The 13,353-nt window shown below is 39.5% G+C and overlaps 1 protein-coding gene across 9 annotated transcripts; it reads left to right on the top strand.

The window, feature by feature from the left end:
• The first annotated feature begins 163 nt into the window (after positions 1 to 163).
• eif4enif1 (eukaryotic translation initiation factor 4E nuclear import factor 1) lies at positions 164 to 13,242 on the top strand. 9 transcript variants are annotated; one of them, XM_040002945.1, is made up of 19 exons: positions 164 to 510; positions 1,174 to 1,317; positions 1,399 to 1,472; positions 2,696 to 2,823; positions 4,142 to 4,410; positions 4,693 to 4,891; positions 5,038 to 5,201; positions 5,941 to 6,076; positions 7,351 to 7,527; positions 8,053 to 8,279; positions 8,840 to 8,914; positions 9,049 to 9,229; positions 9,345 to 9,457; positions 9,653 to 9,786; positions 10,078 to 10,159; positions 10,295 to 10,418; positions 11,457 to 11,768; positions 11,901 to 12,071; positions 12,214 to 13,242. In XM_040002945.1, the coding sequence occupies exons 2-19, from the start codon at positions 1,225 to 1,227 to the stop codon at positions 12,399 to 12,401; spliced, it is 2,847 nt and encodes a 948-aa protein (XP_039858879.1). In that variant the 5' UTR covers positions 164 to 510; positions 1,174 to 1,224; the 3' UTR covers positions 12,402 to 13,242. The 9 variants fall into 9 exon arrangements, with proteins under 9 accessions (XP_039858879.1, XP_039858860.1, XP_039858834.1 ...); XM_040002926.1 differs by having other exon boundaries at positions 8,053 to 8,324; XM_040002900.1 differs by having other exon boundaries at positions 8,053 to 8,324; positions 8,837 to 8,914.
• Positions 13,243 to 13,353: the final 111 nt, after the last annotated feature.

Raw genomic sequence — 13,353 nt, 5'->3', positions numbered from 1 at the left:
AAAATCACTACAAAGCTATTTACATTTTCAATATTTTATATACATACGTATAAACCAATTTATTGGGAAATTAATTTTCATACATTGATTTAGATTTTAAAATAACTATCACCAACGCACACCTGCCCATTTTAATTTTTACAAAGGCGCGCTGGTCACGGCGTAATCTTTGCCAGGACCTTCTTAAAGCGGTGATCAGAGGAAAATTTCTGCTACGACTTAGAAAACAGAGAAAGAGAAGACTATTATTTGAGATTTCACCGGTTCCGTGTGATTTAATTTGTTGTTTTGGACCAGTCTTATTGTGTTAGGTTACCCCTCTATAGTGTGTGCTCCCTGAAATCACAGCGACAACTCTACCGGCTCACGATTTGGTGCTCGCTGGGTGGGCATTTATCCCCAGTCCCCCAGCTAGTTAGCTAGCTGAAAGTGCTAGGCTAGGCTAGCCAGCTAACTAACGTGATCAGTTCGGCCGTTAGCGACCGGCATTCCCCACAGCATTCAAACTGAGTAAGTCCGTCTTTTGCCAAAATTTGACTTGCAAGTCGGTTGTCTACACAACTTTTGTGCCATGAATTCGCCTTATGGTTAACTGTGTGGGACGCTACCATCGTTTGGCTAACCCTGTATCAATCTCTTGGCTAACTAGTAGCGTTTATTTCGTAAAGCTAAAATGATGGGGAATGTTTTGTATTAAAATGTTTACATGTATTTAACTCGCTGGATCCTTTCATTGCAAAACGGCTTCGTTTACAACTCAAATGCGATAGCCAGTTAGTAAATTGACGTAAATGCTTTGTAACATAATGACATGTCAGTTCTCAGCTGCTGTCAATTAAATTGCTAATTAGCCAGCAACAACCTGAGACTCTAGGGTTGTTCTTTAACTGCCCAGTGCAGGTAAGTTCCATGAGTTTTTCTTCACGGCAACTTTTCTATAATTTTGTTTTCTCGTGCTGCCTAGTTTAAGATGGCAATACATCTGATATATTTTGCAGCAACAGAAGGAAGCCGTGCTTTTTTTTTTGGGTTTTTTTGTTTGTTTGTTTTTTTTGTTTTTTTTTAATCTTCGGAACATGCGTCCTTCCATTTGAAGTAATTGGCCTTTAAGACTGTATTTAGTGGCCGTAGTCGAGTATAATTGACTTGTAAATGTTAACTTGTCATCCACAGGTGTAGAGTCATTGGTGGCTGAGACACTGTCTGCACTGACTGAAATCAATCATGGAGAAAGATGCCTGTGTAGAGCCTAAGAATGGTGAAGCTGCTGTCGACCAGCCTAAGCTGGCAGCCACAGCTCCTTACAGATACACTAAGGTGACAAAATGCCAGCTGTGTCATTGTTTATCAAGTTTAGATGTTGGTGTGAATTAAACTAGACTATCAATTTATTTGCAGGAGGAGCTTTTGGAAATCAAAGAGCTGCCAATCTCCAATGAAAGGCCTGAATGTCTCTCTGAGAAATATGACAGGTATGAATTTGTAAAAGTCACACTGGGTAATACTGGAGAGGAGATTATGCTTCTCAAATGAGAAAGCATGGGTGAATTCTAGTTAGGAAAAGTACTAGTATTTCTCTATGCTGTGAAATACTGATTTTTGACACAGACCAACAGTTATTCAAATGTATGTTTTGCTGGAACTGAAGTGTATGTAATCAAAAGTTACTTTGATTAAACAAGGTACAGCAGAGGAGTTTCTACACAAATATGTTCACGGTCTTGAAACTAAAATTTGCATAAAGTTTGTAATAATCATTGACATGGTTTAACTGTCAAGAAGACTTGCTCCTGCTTTTTGGAAGTCACGTATACTTTCAGCTTGTCTCTTGCTCGGAGCTCATTTAAATTCCTTGGGGTAATTCTTAAACAACAGTCAAAGATTTGTTCAGATGTCTGCTTGAGAAGCTAAACAAACGCTTGCGCTAGAAGACTTGTATCTTTGTCCCATAGCTGTTAGAGCCAGGAACAGTGGCTGACTATATGAAAAGTGGGCTCATTAAAGGGTGGGTCAAGCTGTTTTTTGGGGTTTTATTTTTAATCATTAAAAAAGAGACCTCTTTACCCCTTCAAAGCCTACTAGGAGTTGCCCTCGAAGATCTTTTCTGAACTGAGCAGTTTGTCATTATTTTTTTAGATCTGCTTATGTTTGCATCCGTTAGTGTGGTGAGGTGTGAGGGTGGTCTCTGCCTAGGCAGCTACCCATGCTAAACCCTTCAAACAGTTTTAGTTGTCATCTAATCACATCTTTATTGATGGATACTCAGGTGTCAGAACTCGTCATTAAGTGTAATGTCTTTATGGGAGAGTTCATGAATGACTTCAGATTAAATGTGATTTGTCTCAACTGTTGGAAAAATTGTTTATAGTAGTCTGTCATCAGAGTTAAACACTGCTAGTGCAACAGTATCAATTAGTTTATTATTTTGAAGATCTGATTTTCTTGCACCCTCCTTTTGGGTTGTATTCTGTGCTCACAGCATAAAGGTTGAAATGGATGGCCTCACCTGTGTATTGTATTTTTGCCCATGCCTATCTTTTCATTGTTGCTCTTTATTTATTTTTTTCTTAAACAGGATCCCAGTTGAGGCTGTAGTTGTCTGTCTTCATTTGAAATTTGACTTAAAGTATGGACTTAAGTCTTACGTGTGGCTTTTTTTTTTTTTTTTTTTGTTTGTTTGTTTGTTTTTAAATAGTGATGGTGTCTGGGACCCTGAGAAATGGCATGCCTCATTATATCCCACTTCAGAGCGAAGCTCACCTGTGGAAGGTTTTAAGAAGGACTACATGGATGACAGAGTTCCATTAAAACGAAGAATCCCAGGTAAATGGAGATCGACAGACCATGTGACTATTGCGCATTGCGTTGTAGGTACGAGTGTCAGCAAAATCAAAACACTGCATCAAGCGCTAGCATTTCCAGTAATCATTAATTCTGTGGTTTTAATCCCTAGTTATGTACAAAACGAAGCAGAACAAGGCAGGTCCGTACAAAGATGGACTTGACAAAAAGGCAAAAAAGAGACCATATGTGCATACAGAGTGGACTAAAGACGTTAGCGTGCTGCCCAACTTTCATCACGCACATATTTATAATTATGTCTTAAGTGTGAGTGCATACACTCACGAAGTGTTTAGTAACTTCAGATTCCTGCAACAAGCCCAGGTCCAATTTACTTTGGTGTATCTATTTTCTGATTTGGACTATTTCATTTTACAGCTGTCATTAAAAAAAAAAATTCTGTATCTTGTTTACAGGCCAACACAATCTATTTGTCTTTTCAGGTTGTAGTATTACACAACATTTTCAGATCCAATAGAAATAAAATAAGTGTTTCATAATTTATTCAATTTATTGTCTTTATTTATAACTGGCACTATTGTTTCATTTTATTATCGAATCTTACAAGAAAGAGGCAAAATTGTATTCCATTGTACTTTATTAGCTGCTTCGGTGAAAAAAAAAAAAGTCAACACAGCAAAAAAAAAACAAAAAAACATTGCAAAACAACATACTGGAAAACAGTTATTCATCACTTGATTGCTTCAATACAACACTTGGGCACATATATGCGGGACTTTTCGTGGCTGTTTTGATGTCGCTCCCTCTCTCAACCGATCAAATCTCGCTGTGGTAGCAGCTTTAAACTCTGTATAACCCAGGTTAACCCAGTCGGAAACATGACTTGAACAATTTTTCTTCCACGAAGGAATCTGATTTTAAAAAAACGATCTCTTTACCTGTCGGCTTCCCGTGGCTGTCATGCGACCGGCTATGGCAGTAAATAATACAGCAGCTTCTTGCCATTCTTTGTCTCTGTTTATCTCTTTGTGACTGTTGTCTTGTAATAGCCCGTGCACGCTAGTACCAATTGCCACTTGTACCTACAATCCTTTGCGATTTTACCCCCGAAATGACGTCACATTTTCGATCTCTATTACTGATGGTAGATGGTTATCCTTTCATCTTTGCGTTTTGTAATAACAATGTTGTCTAGAAACTTAACTGTGCTCTGATCAATGAATGTTTAGGATTTTAAGTTCCAGCCTTGCACAAGATTTCTAAACTGCTGCAGTGGAATTGTTCATGTAGCCTATGTACTCCAAAAAACTTTATTCCCCCCCATCTGTTTTTTTTTTAGATCCCCGTGAGCGGTTAAAGGAAGATGACCTGGATGTAGTACTGAGCCCACAGCGACGTAGCTTTGGAGGTGGATGTCAGGGCAATGCTGCCCCTCATATCCGTCGCCCAATCAGCCCCTTGGAAAACAAAGAAAATGATACTCTACGTATGGGAGGGTCACGCAGAATTGGCAGTGGACGCATAATTGCTGCCCGTGCCTTTGAGAGAGAAGCTCGTGCAGAGAAGGAAAAGGAGCGTGAGAGAGACTTGAAGGATAAAAGATTCAGGGTTGGTGTTTGTTGCTTTCAGTCGATGCAAATGACCTTGCATTTAGTTCTAATGTGATATTGAATGCACTTAAATTTTTTGGAACTTTATTTTACACGATACCTTTTTTTTTTTTAGTCTTTTTTTTTTTTTTAATTTATTTATTTATTTTTAACTGTCTTAAAACACAATTCTCTTAAAACGTGAACTAAATTTATAAAAGTGTTTCTGTGCAGTTACTCTTTAATTGTCCCATCCCATATTTCTAAATTGATATTATTTGTCCCGTGTAATCATTTGCAGAGAGATTTTGGTGACAAGCGTGTGTTTAGCGAAAGGAGGAGGAATGACTCGTATGCAGAAGAGGAGCCAGAGTGGTTCTCGGGGGGTCCCACCAGCCAGTCGGAGACAATTGAGCTTATTGGATTTGATGACAAAATCCTGGAAGATGATAAACGCAAATCTAAGCGTTCAAGGAAGCGGACAGAATCTTTGAAAGAAGGCATGTCAAGACATTGTTGGAAATACTGCCAACATTTTTAGGGACTATTGCATTTCTAGTAGTATTTGGAAAGTCAGTTCAGTAAGACTTTTCATGTTAAAATTGTGACTTGTATTTAATTTTATTGTCACACATCTTGTATGCAGTAGTGGAATGTAATGGCGGACAGCTTGAGGAGCAAGATGTGGGTTTGCAGCCGACAGCTGATCAGGAAGTTCCCCACACTGATGTTCTTCCAGAGCCTTCAGCTGGTGACTTCGACTACAATGAATTCTTCAATCTAGAGAAGACCATGCCAGGACTGGCCTCTGTAAGTACTGGGGTGCACTATGGTTTTGTTTTGCTTATTGGTGTGAAGCTCACAGATGGGGTGTCATTAGTAACTTCTAAAATATCAGTGTGATTTTAATTTTTCCAGATAAGCTTAACAGTAGAGGTTTTCATGTTTGCTCACCCCTGAACCAGACATAACTGTCAACTTAAAAACAAATGATACAATCAAGACTCTTACAAGCCTGATATTTGTGGCTTTTAAAAAAATAAATAAAAAAATTCTGAATTTCACAAATTGTGCATTTAGTCATATAAAACTAAGTATTGATACTTTGTATCAGTGCAAGATTACCTCTGCTGCACTAGCTTGACCTCACTGAATTTGGTCTTTAGTTGGTGAGTCATGTCACTGAATGGTGCACTATCAATGTTCTCTTCTCTGGGCTTTTGCACGGGGTTAATGAGATGTTTAAAAGGCATCAACAATCCAAATTTATGCCCATCATTGTAGCTTGGATGCAGTTTCTAGTTTGAACTAGAAAAGCCCAACTGCAAACTACTTTTAGCATTTTTAGATTCAATACTTGCTGGTAAATGAGAACAAGGTCAAAAAGCAGTGCATTCAGTGACACTGCCCTCAGTCTTCTAGCACCTTTTTAAGTGCTAAATCGATGGAAAGCGCTGCAAACGTAAGTGGCACATTTGTTCTTGCACCCTTCAATATGCAGATTTTTGTATCCTAGTCTGTCTCACAGGCTCCTATTTCTGTCTTACAGATGATAGAGGATGTTTTGGGAGAGGGCCCTGTGTCAACTAGCCGCTTCAGCCAGTGGTTCTCTAGTAACCAGAGTCCATGCAGCCGGTCCAGCAGCTTGAGGTCAACTCCTCATGAAGAACTGGAGAAACTTGCTGGTAAGTGATTTGATTTCTTGACCACTGAGTCAAATCTATTTTCTGTAAAAGCAGTTGTAGGGCACACGCTTGTCACCTCTGTGATAAGACAAGTCTTTACATGACATCTGACGTTAACACAGTAAAACAAGGGTATGAAGGTATGCAAGGAGAAGGTGCTAACAGGTGGGGATGTGAAACCCCTGTGTTAAACAAATGACTCGCTGGAGCGTTCACTAGTTGCACTCTGTATGACTCTGTATGACAGGAAGCACGAACGGTGGTTGGAAACTACTAATATGGCTACGTGATAGAAAAAGCTGAGCTTAAAGCAGCTGATTTAAAAACCTATTACCAATGTTACAACAGCCTGGGTTTAAATTAAAAAAAAAAATAAATAAAAAAAAATCAATTTTGTGTGAAACTATTTACAGATTCCTGAAGTGCTGAAAGGCTGTTAAGTTAATGTTAAGTCATGATTAAAATTTCTAGGAAAAAAACATGACCTAAGCTGTTTTTGTGCTTACATTTCACTTATGCTGTGTCTTTTGTATATTTTGCTTTGTCACTAGATATATCTACTCTTATTAATCCTAAACTGGGGAAATTGACTAGTTACAGTAGCACAAGGGCGAAAGAAAAGCTGAATTGTTTATATTAGAAAATTATTAAAAAGAAAAATGAAGAATAACAAAAGATAAAAAGCAGATGTTGAATAACTATAAGAGTAATTTTGTATGTACAAATGGTATTATATAAAACTAAAAGACACCAGTTTTTATATATTCAAAGTGCAGCAGGAATGATAAAATGTTGTGTGTTTTTTTTGTTGTTGTTGTTTTTTTTTTTAAAAAGCATGTGTTTATTCTTGTGCATATTGCACAGTCTGTCAAAATGAAGGACCTACGATAGCACTTGGATAAGGATAGAAATTGCCCTTTTGTTTGTACTAATAAATGCTGCTGTCTGCAAGCTGCAGGCATTGATTAAACATTGAGTATTCTTCTCCCAGTATCAGATATGAAAGATTTCCTTGAAATATCATTTTGAGGCTGTATTGTCTGCCTCAAGCAGTTGTTATTTAATCATCAGGATAGCTTGCACGATTTAAAGAAATCTTAGAAATGTACCCTTGACATTTGCACACCACTTTTGGGATATATTATCAAAATCCTGACCTGCTGCTATTGCATCATATGTGATGCTATTTGAGTACAAACAAAGATTACGCTCCCGAAATGATCTGGATTGCTGTTAAATATCCTAAATCTTATTCCCCTTCTGATTCTCTGAAGGGCTCGAGCCACGTTGCACGTCCCCCAGCCGAGGCAATGCCTCATATTTTGCACCTATTCAGTCTTCTGAATGCAAGGAGAAGGTGGACATCCTGGAGCTGCTGCATAAGGCCAAAGTAGACCTGAAACCTCTGCTTTCTACGCTCTCTGCCAATAAGGCTCGGCTTCGGGACAGCAGTGAGTGTCTGTTTACTAAACCATTTCCACAGCTGAGCTCTACTCAGTGTCATGTGGATTAAAAGTCTACCTTTTCTGTTCCAAACCACACACATCCTATTACCAACTTTTTTTTTTTCCTATTCATCGAGTGACAGAGTCACAGTTCAGCAGGCTCATGCGTTTGCCTTTGAGTAGGTATGGCAAAAGAATGCCAAAAACAAGCAAGTGCTGAATGCCATGGTGCACACGTCGATGATCCTTGACAATAGCTAGATGAACTCGGGAGATTTCAGCAGTTAGCTATCATGTTTTTCAAAAATGGGTATATGTAGAGAGAAGCTGAATTTCAGGCTTTTGAGTTTTAACATTCAGCTGCACCTGTCTGCAGTAACACACTGAAAGCTGTTGCAGGATACTGTGGAGTTTAATTTAATTTAACACAATTTATAATTTAATAAATCCATTCAATGAAATGGTAATTTGCTTTTTAACACTGAGCTCTGATACAAGAAGGTTGAATTTTGTTGTATAATCTGTTCCCAGCTAATTCTGGAGTTGTACTCTCATTGGAGGAGGTGGAGGGAGAAATGAAGGGAATGAGGCTAGACTCTGAACCACAGAGGCGAAAGGTGCCACCTGCCCAGAGAGGAAATGGAACGCCCTTCATGGCTGAACATTTAGAAGAGGCTTTAACTGGCGGGTTGAGTGCCCGTCCGCGCTCACGTGACACAGACATGTCAGCCTTTAATAAACTGGTCAGCAGCATGAAGGCAAGTGGAACTCTGCCACCTCACCCCAAAACCAACACAAACACTGTAAGTATTTCTACATATTTATAATTTTCTTTTACTGCATGTTGCAGTAAAACAGGTGAACTCGGGGCCCTGTTCAATGCATCCTGCAAGCTTAAGAACCCCCCCCCCTTCTTTATTTTTATTTTTTTAAAATTAGGATAGAAAATGATGGGCATAAATTTGCTTAACTGTTGAGGTTGTAGCTTGTATACCTTTTTTTGCAGTGCAATGTCATCTTGTAAACTGTCCTTTGTGCAAGTCAGTGAAGAAAACAAAAGTACTAGCTTCTTGAATTGGGCAAAAGAATTGTCAGAATAATATAACGGAACATGAATCTAACAGAGTTACTCACTTGCAGAATGGACGCTTTGACGTGGAATTGCATGCACACGTCTATCTCGTTCAGTTGACTTTTTCCTCCCTGGCGGTGACTTGACTAAGGCTAATTTGTTTGCAGTTCAGAATGTAGAGTAGCAGACTGATTACTTTGTTCTACTTTGATTTACCCCAATTTTCCTCCCTCCTGTACAAAGCAGCAAACTGCAGATCAAGCTGTAGTGACACTGCCTGATGCCCAAGTACCTGCACAGCCACAAAAAAATATATTCCAGGTGTGTATGGTTGCTGTCCTGAGGATAATGAAGTGTTCCTACAATCAGTCAGGGCTAGCTGTTGACTATTCACAATAAATCTACAAAATCATAAAGTAAATGAGAAGTTATTGGAAAATGTTTTCTCTCTAAAGGAGCTCTTGGGAGTTCGTAGTGGCTCCCCAACGCAGTTTGGCAATCTGCTGAGCAGCGCCGAGGCCCCAGTGACTTCTGCACCTCTACGTGGCCTACTACACAAGGGCCCTTCACTCCCTCTCTTTCCACAGAGGGCACCCTCACCTGAATACTTCAATAGTCGGTTGCAACCTCCTGCAGGTAAGCTTACTGAGGAGTGCCATGGAACTAGGAAGAATGATGGCATGCAGTTCTTTAAATTGGATTAGCACATAAATTGGTCAATAAACAGTTCTTCATCCTCTCCTACCTCAAGGATTTCCTGTTGGTCCTCAGCCCATGCTACCAGAACAGTTTGCTGATATACACAGGTCAATCAGTCCTGGATCTGCTGCACAGCAACAGGTTACTGAGATGAGATTTCATGCGGTTTGTTTGGTTCATATGTAAATAGTTAAATATGCTTTCAGTAAACTACTGTTTAAATATTATAATGTATATGTTGTGATGTTGCTTGTAACAGTCATATTGATAGTAGTAGCATCATGGAGTAAAAATTATATTTATAGGCCTTTGAGCTAAAACTTTGACTTTTGATGAGTTGGGTCTACCTTGTCTTTCCAGATGAGGGCGCTCTCTATTCCTATTAACCAAGCAGACTTGGAAGCACTGGCATTCCAGCAGGATCTTGCTCTCCATGCCCACCACCAATTCCAATCTGGCTACAAACAACCACAAGACAAGTCTTTCCGAAATAGGTTTGCTTTTGCTTTAATCGTGTTTAAATACCACCTAGTATAGAGACTTTAAATAGTTATGATATCAGTCAATTTCAGCGAATTGAGTGACATGCACTTTAATGTCTTATTGAAGTCCTATTGACTGCTTTTTACAAAACAAATACTTTCTTTATAAACAAAGCTGAAGGATATATTGCCACATATTAAGCCAGTATAATGTATGCCTCCAAGGATGAAAAATGTTGGTTGGAATTTGTATGGCTAAGTGTGTTTGGTTTTTGGTTTTTTTGTTTGTTTTTTTTTGTCCAGACCGCAGCGTCTTAATCGTTCCCCTGGACCAGGCTCTCAGCCTGCTGGAAGAAACTCTCCCGGAAGTACTGTCACCAGTATGGTAAGCATAAACGTAACTCTGCAAACTTCTTCCCAGTGTTGTTTTTAAAGTTGTTTTGACTTATTTCTAATTCATGCACCTGTTGTTATTGCTAGTATTAACTTCTTTCTTTTCTTCCTCCCCTGCCTATGTCAGTTGTCCCCTTCATTTACACCCACATCTGTGATCCGCAAAATGTACGCAACAAAAGAGAAGAGCAAAGATGAACCTTCAAATCGCTCAGAGACCAAGGACGACTCAGCAGCACATTCTCACGATGGTGCAGTATTAATTTACCGTATTTTCCAGACTAGAAGGCACACTTAAAGTCATTCAATTTTCTCAAAAATCGACATATAATCCAGTGCACCTTATGTATGAATGCTGGTTGTGCTTACTTACCTCGAACCAATTTTATGTGGTATACGGCGCACAAAAATCTGTCAAATGTTTTAGTACAACTTTGGTAAGCTACGAAGCCGGACCGCTTGATGGATTGTCGGAGCATTACAGCTACCAGTCAGGAGCCTCACGGAGTAATCTGGGCCCAAAACAAAGTCCTCTTTAGGTCCAAAACACTGCGGCATCACTGAGTTAAAAACTGTTCTTTCACCTTTTGTAAAATGATCAGTGTTGCTGCTTCACCAGGTGTAACAATTAAGTTTAACATCCAGGCATCCATGAAAACAGAATTTTTATTAAATTTAATAGAGTTAGAAGTTAGCAGGAAGTTAGCTCGCTAGTTTCCACCTAAACATGATGTACCATGTTCTGACTGAAATGAAGACAGAAAACTAAACAGCAGTAGCATTTGTAGGGTTACTGAAGTTGGGCTAGCTGGTATATGATGTGCTACATGATCGCTAGCGACATAGCTATGTTAGCATAACATAAACACAGTGAAGCTGGAGGATGAATGCTAACTTTTTTCCACTCAATAAAAGTTAACATGAGGGTTCTTGATGGTTGGGGACAAATGCAATTGCATGGCAGGATGCTGTAAATTTCTGTCAGAACAACTGAGATAATCCATCCACATTATGAGGTTAGTCATTAATATACTGCAACAACATGGGAATGGAGCAGCTGCGAGAGAATTCAATATTAATGAATCAATGGTACAGAAGTGGAGGAAGCAAGAAGAATGAGTTGAGTAAAATTTGACTTATCTGACTGTTTTGTTTCGCTTAGTAATCCTGTGCGCCTTATGGTCCGAAAAATACGGTACCCAGAACTAGTTTGATATTTAACTTTCACTTTCATACCTGTGAGTGAACACATACCCTGTAACACTGAGATCTCGGTTGTATGATTACAGGCAGCAGCTCCCCAAATCTATACCTGGAAGCAGTGGATGGTAATGTAGCTCAGTCAGGGGGAGTAAAAACCAGCTCACAGACGTTGTCTAGCAAAGAACAGGAGCGCCTCAGGCCTGGCTCTACTGGACACCATCCACCTGCCATGGTACCTCAAGGACCATCCTCATCTTTCCCTCGTCCTGTCTACCCAGTACCGCTGCTATCCCACGTACCTATGGTGCGCCCTCCTCCCCAGCTCCACCCTGTGGTGCAACGTATGCTGGCACAGGGTATCCAGCCCCAGCAGTTAGGACCTGCTCTTGTGCAAGCAGGTTGCTGGCTTTTTTTTCTTTTCTTTTTTTTTTTCTTTCAAATCCTTTTGCTTTATAAAAGCACTAAAAACTGTATTAAAGTGTTCTGAACATTAAACCTAATTGTTTCTGATCTTTAATTGTACTCTCAAGGTATATTTCCACCTCATGACCTTGCACAACTTCAAGGCTTGCCTCCTGCCTTGCTTGGACAACCACTGTACCCACTAAGTACAACTGGGCATCCACTTCTACCTTCCAGAGCCAGTACTCAAATGCAGTTAGCAGCAATGCAACAGCAACTTCAACAACAGCAACGACCAAGTGAGTGGAGGAAAATTTCAAATATTCAAATTCAGTGGGACTATGTGGCTATGGCAGAATTATCCTCACAAATGTTATTAAAATGTGGTGTATTTAATTATCTTGTTTGAAGACTTGTCGATTGAATACTTTTGTCTTGCAGTACATCCCAGTGTCCCTGGCACTCAGTCACAGAGCCAAGGCCCCCACCGGACGAATGGCTCCCAGCGACACGGCGGCAGCCCCCCTCTAGGCCTCGCCAAGTGGTTTGGATCAGATGTACTAGAGCAGCCACTCCCCTCTATGCCAGCCAAGGTCATAAGTGTAGATGAATTAGAGTTCCGGCCATAAGAAAATAAACACTGTGCTGGAATTTTTTTTCTCTTTTTTTTTTTTTTTTTTTTTTTTTTTTTTTTTTTTTTGTTTTTCCCCCCCCTCTTTGTCCATCTCCACTTGTTTACTGTGAAAATGTGAACTTTAATTTGAAAGACAGTGCACAGAACAGGATGATGTAACTAAACCATGCTTTAACTTCAGTATTGAAGTTACTGCTTTTGAAGAGGCAAGTGATGGAGATCCGTTTTGCCAGCTGAGTGAATATATTTTTTTGTACGAGACTGCACCGTAAATAATGTATAGGCCCAATTGTACAGACATGGGAAAAAAATCTTATTCTCAGTGTATATAGATAAGGTGGGTTTTTTTTTGTTTTTTGTTTTTTGTTTTTGTTTTTTTGTTACCCCCCCCCCTTTTCTTAGTAAAGGGGAGCTGTACCAATCTTGCAGTTCGACTGAAAACTGCGACAAAGTCAGCAAAAGCTAGTAGCATTCCTTTGTCGCGTCGCAGCCACATAATCTTGCATCACCCGAATCGTACTGAGGGTCACACGGTGAAAAATGTTGGCATAATTTTAGTGCATACATCTTCCCTTTCATGGCATAGATAGTGGCCCTTTCCCCTAGAAGTGGAGCATTAAAGATGCCTCTGAGGGATGCAGCAAGCTGTTTGTGCCTTTGTGGGTTTTTTCTTTTTTGAACTGTATCCTCTCCAATCCTACTGGTCACTAATGGGGGCAGCACTGCTCGCAGTCATTTTTTTTTTTTTTTTTGAGGGTGGTTGGGATTCAGTTTGTGTGCTATTAAGTTATAAAAAGCACAAATAGAATTAATAAATAAAATCTTGATTAAACATTTTTGTATTTCCTCTTTAATGCAATTAGATGTTTACGTGGTTGAATGCTTACACCTGCCACTAAGAGTTCAGTTGTAAAACTTTCCACACTAACAAGACACATGGTTGCAGT

Source organism: Simochromis diagramma, unplaced genomic scaffold (assembly GCF_900408965.1).
Source record: "Simochromis diagramma unplaced genomic scaffold, fSimDia1.1 OVJJ01000320.1, whole genome shotgun sequence".
Classification (NCBI taxonomy): domain Eukaryota; kingdom Metazoa; phylum Chordata; class Actinopteri; order Cichliformes; family Cichlidae; genus Simochromis; species Simochromis diagramma.
The sequence above is the reverse complement of the archived record's forward strand: the minus strand, read 5'-3'. Positions and strand labels throughout refer to the sequence as shown.

Excerpts from the sequence above, each read along its gene's own strand:
- eif4enif1 (XM_040002900.1), top strand. The coding sequence starts at position 1,225 with ATGGAGAAAGATGCCTGTGTAGAGCCTAAGAATGGTGAAGCTGCTGTC. Across the intron at positions 8,325-8,836 it reads CCAAAACCAACACAAACACT|CAGCAAACTGCAGATCAAGC; the intron begins GTAAGTATTTCT and ends TCCTGTACAAAG. Across the intron at positions 11,769-11,900 it reads ACCTGCTCTTGTGCAAGCAG|GTATATTTCCACCTCATGAC; the intron begins GTTGCTGGCTTT and ends TGTACTCTCAAG.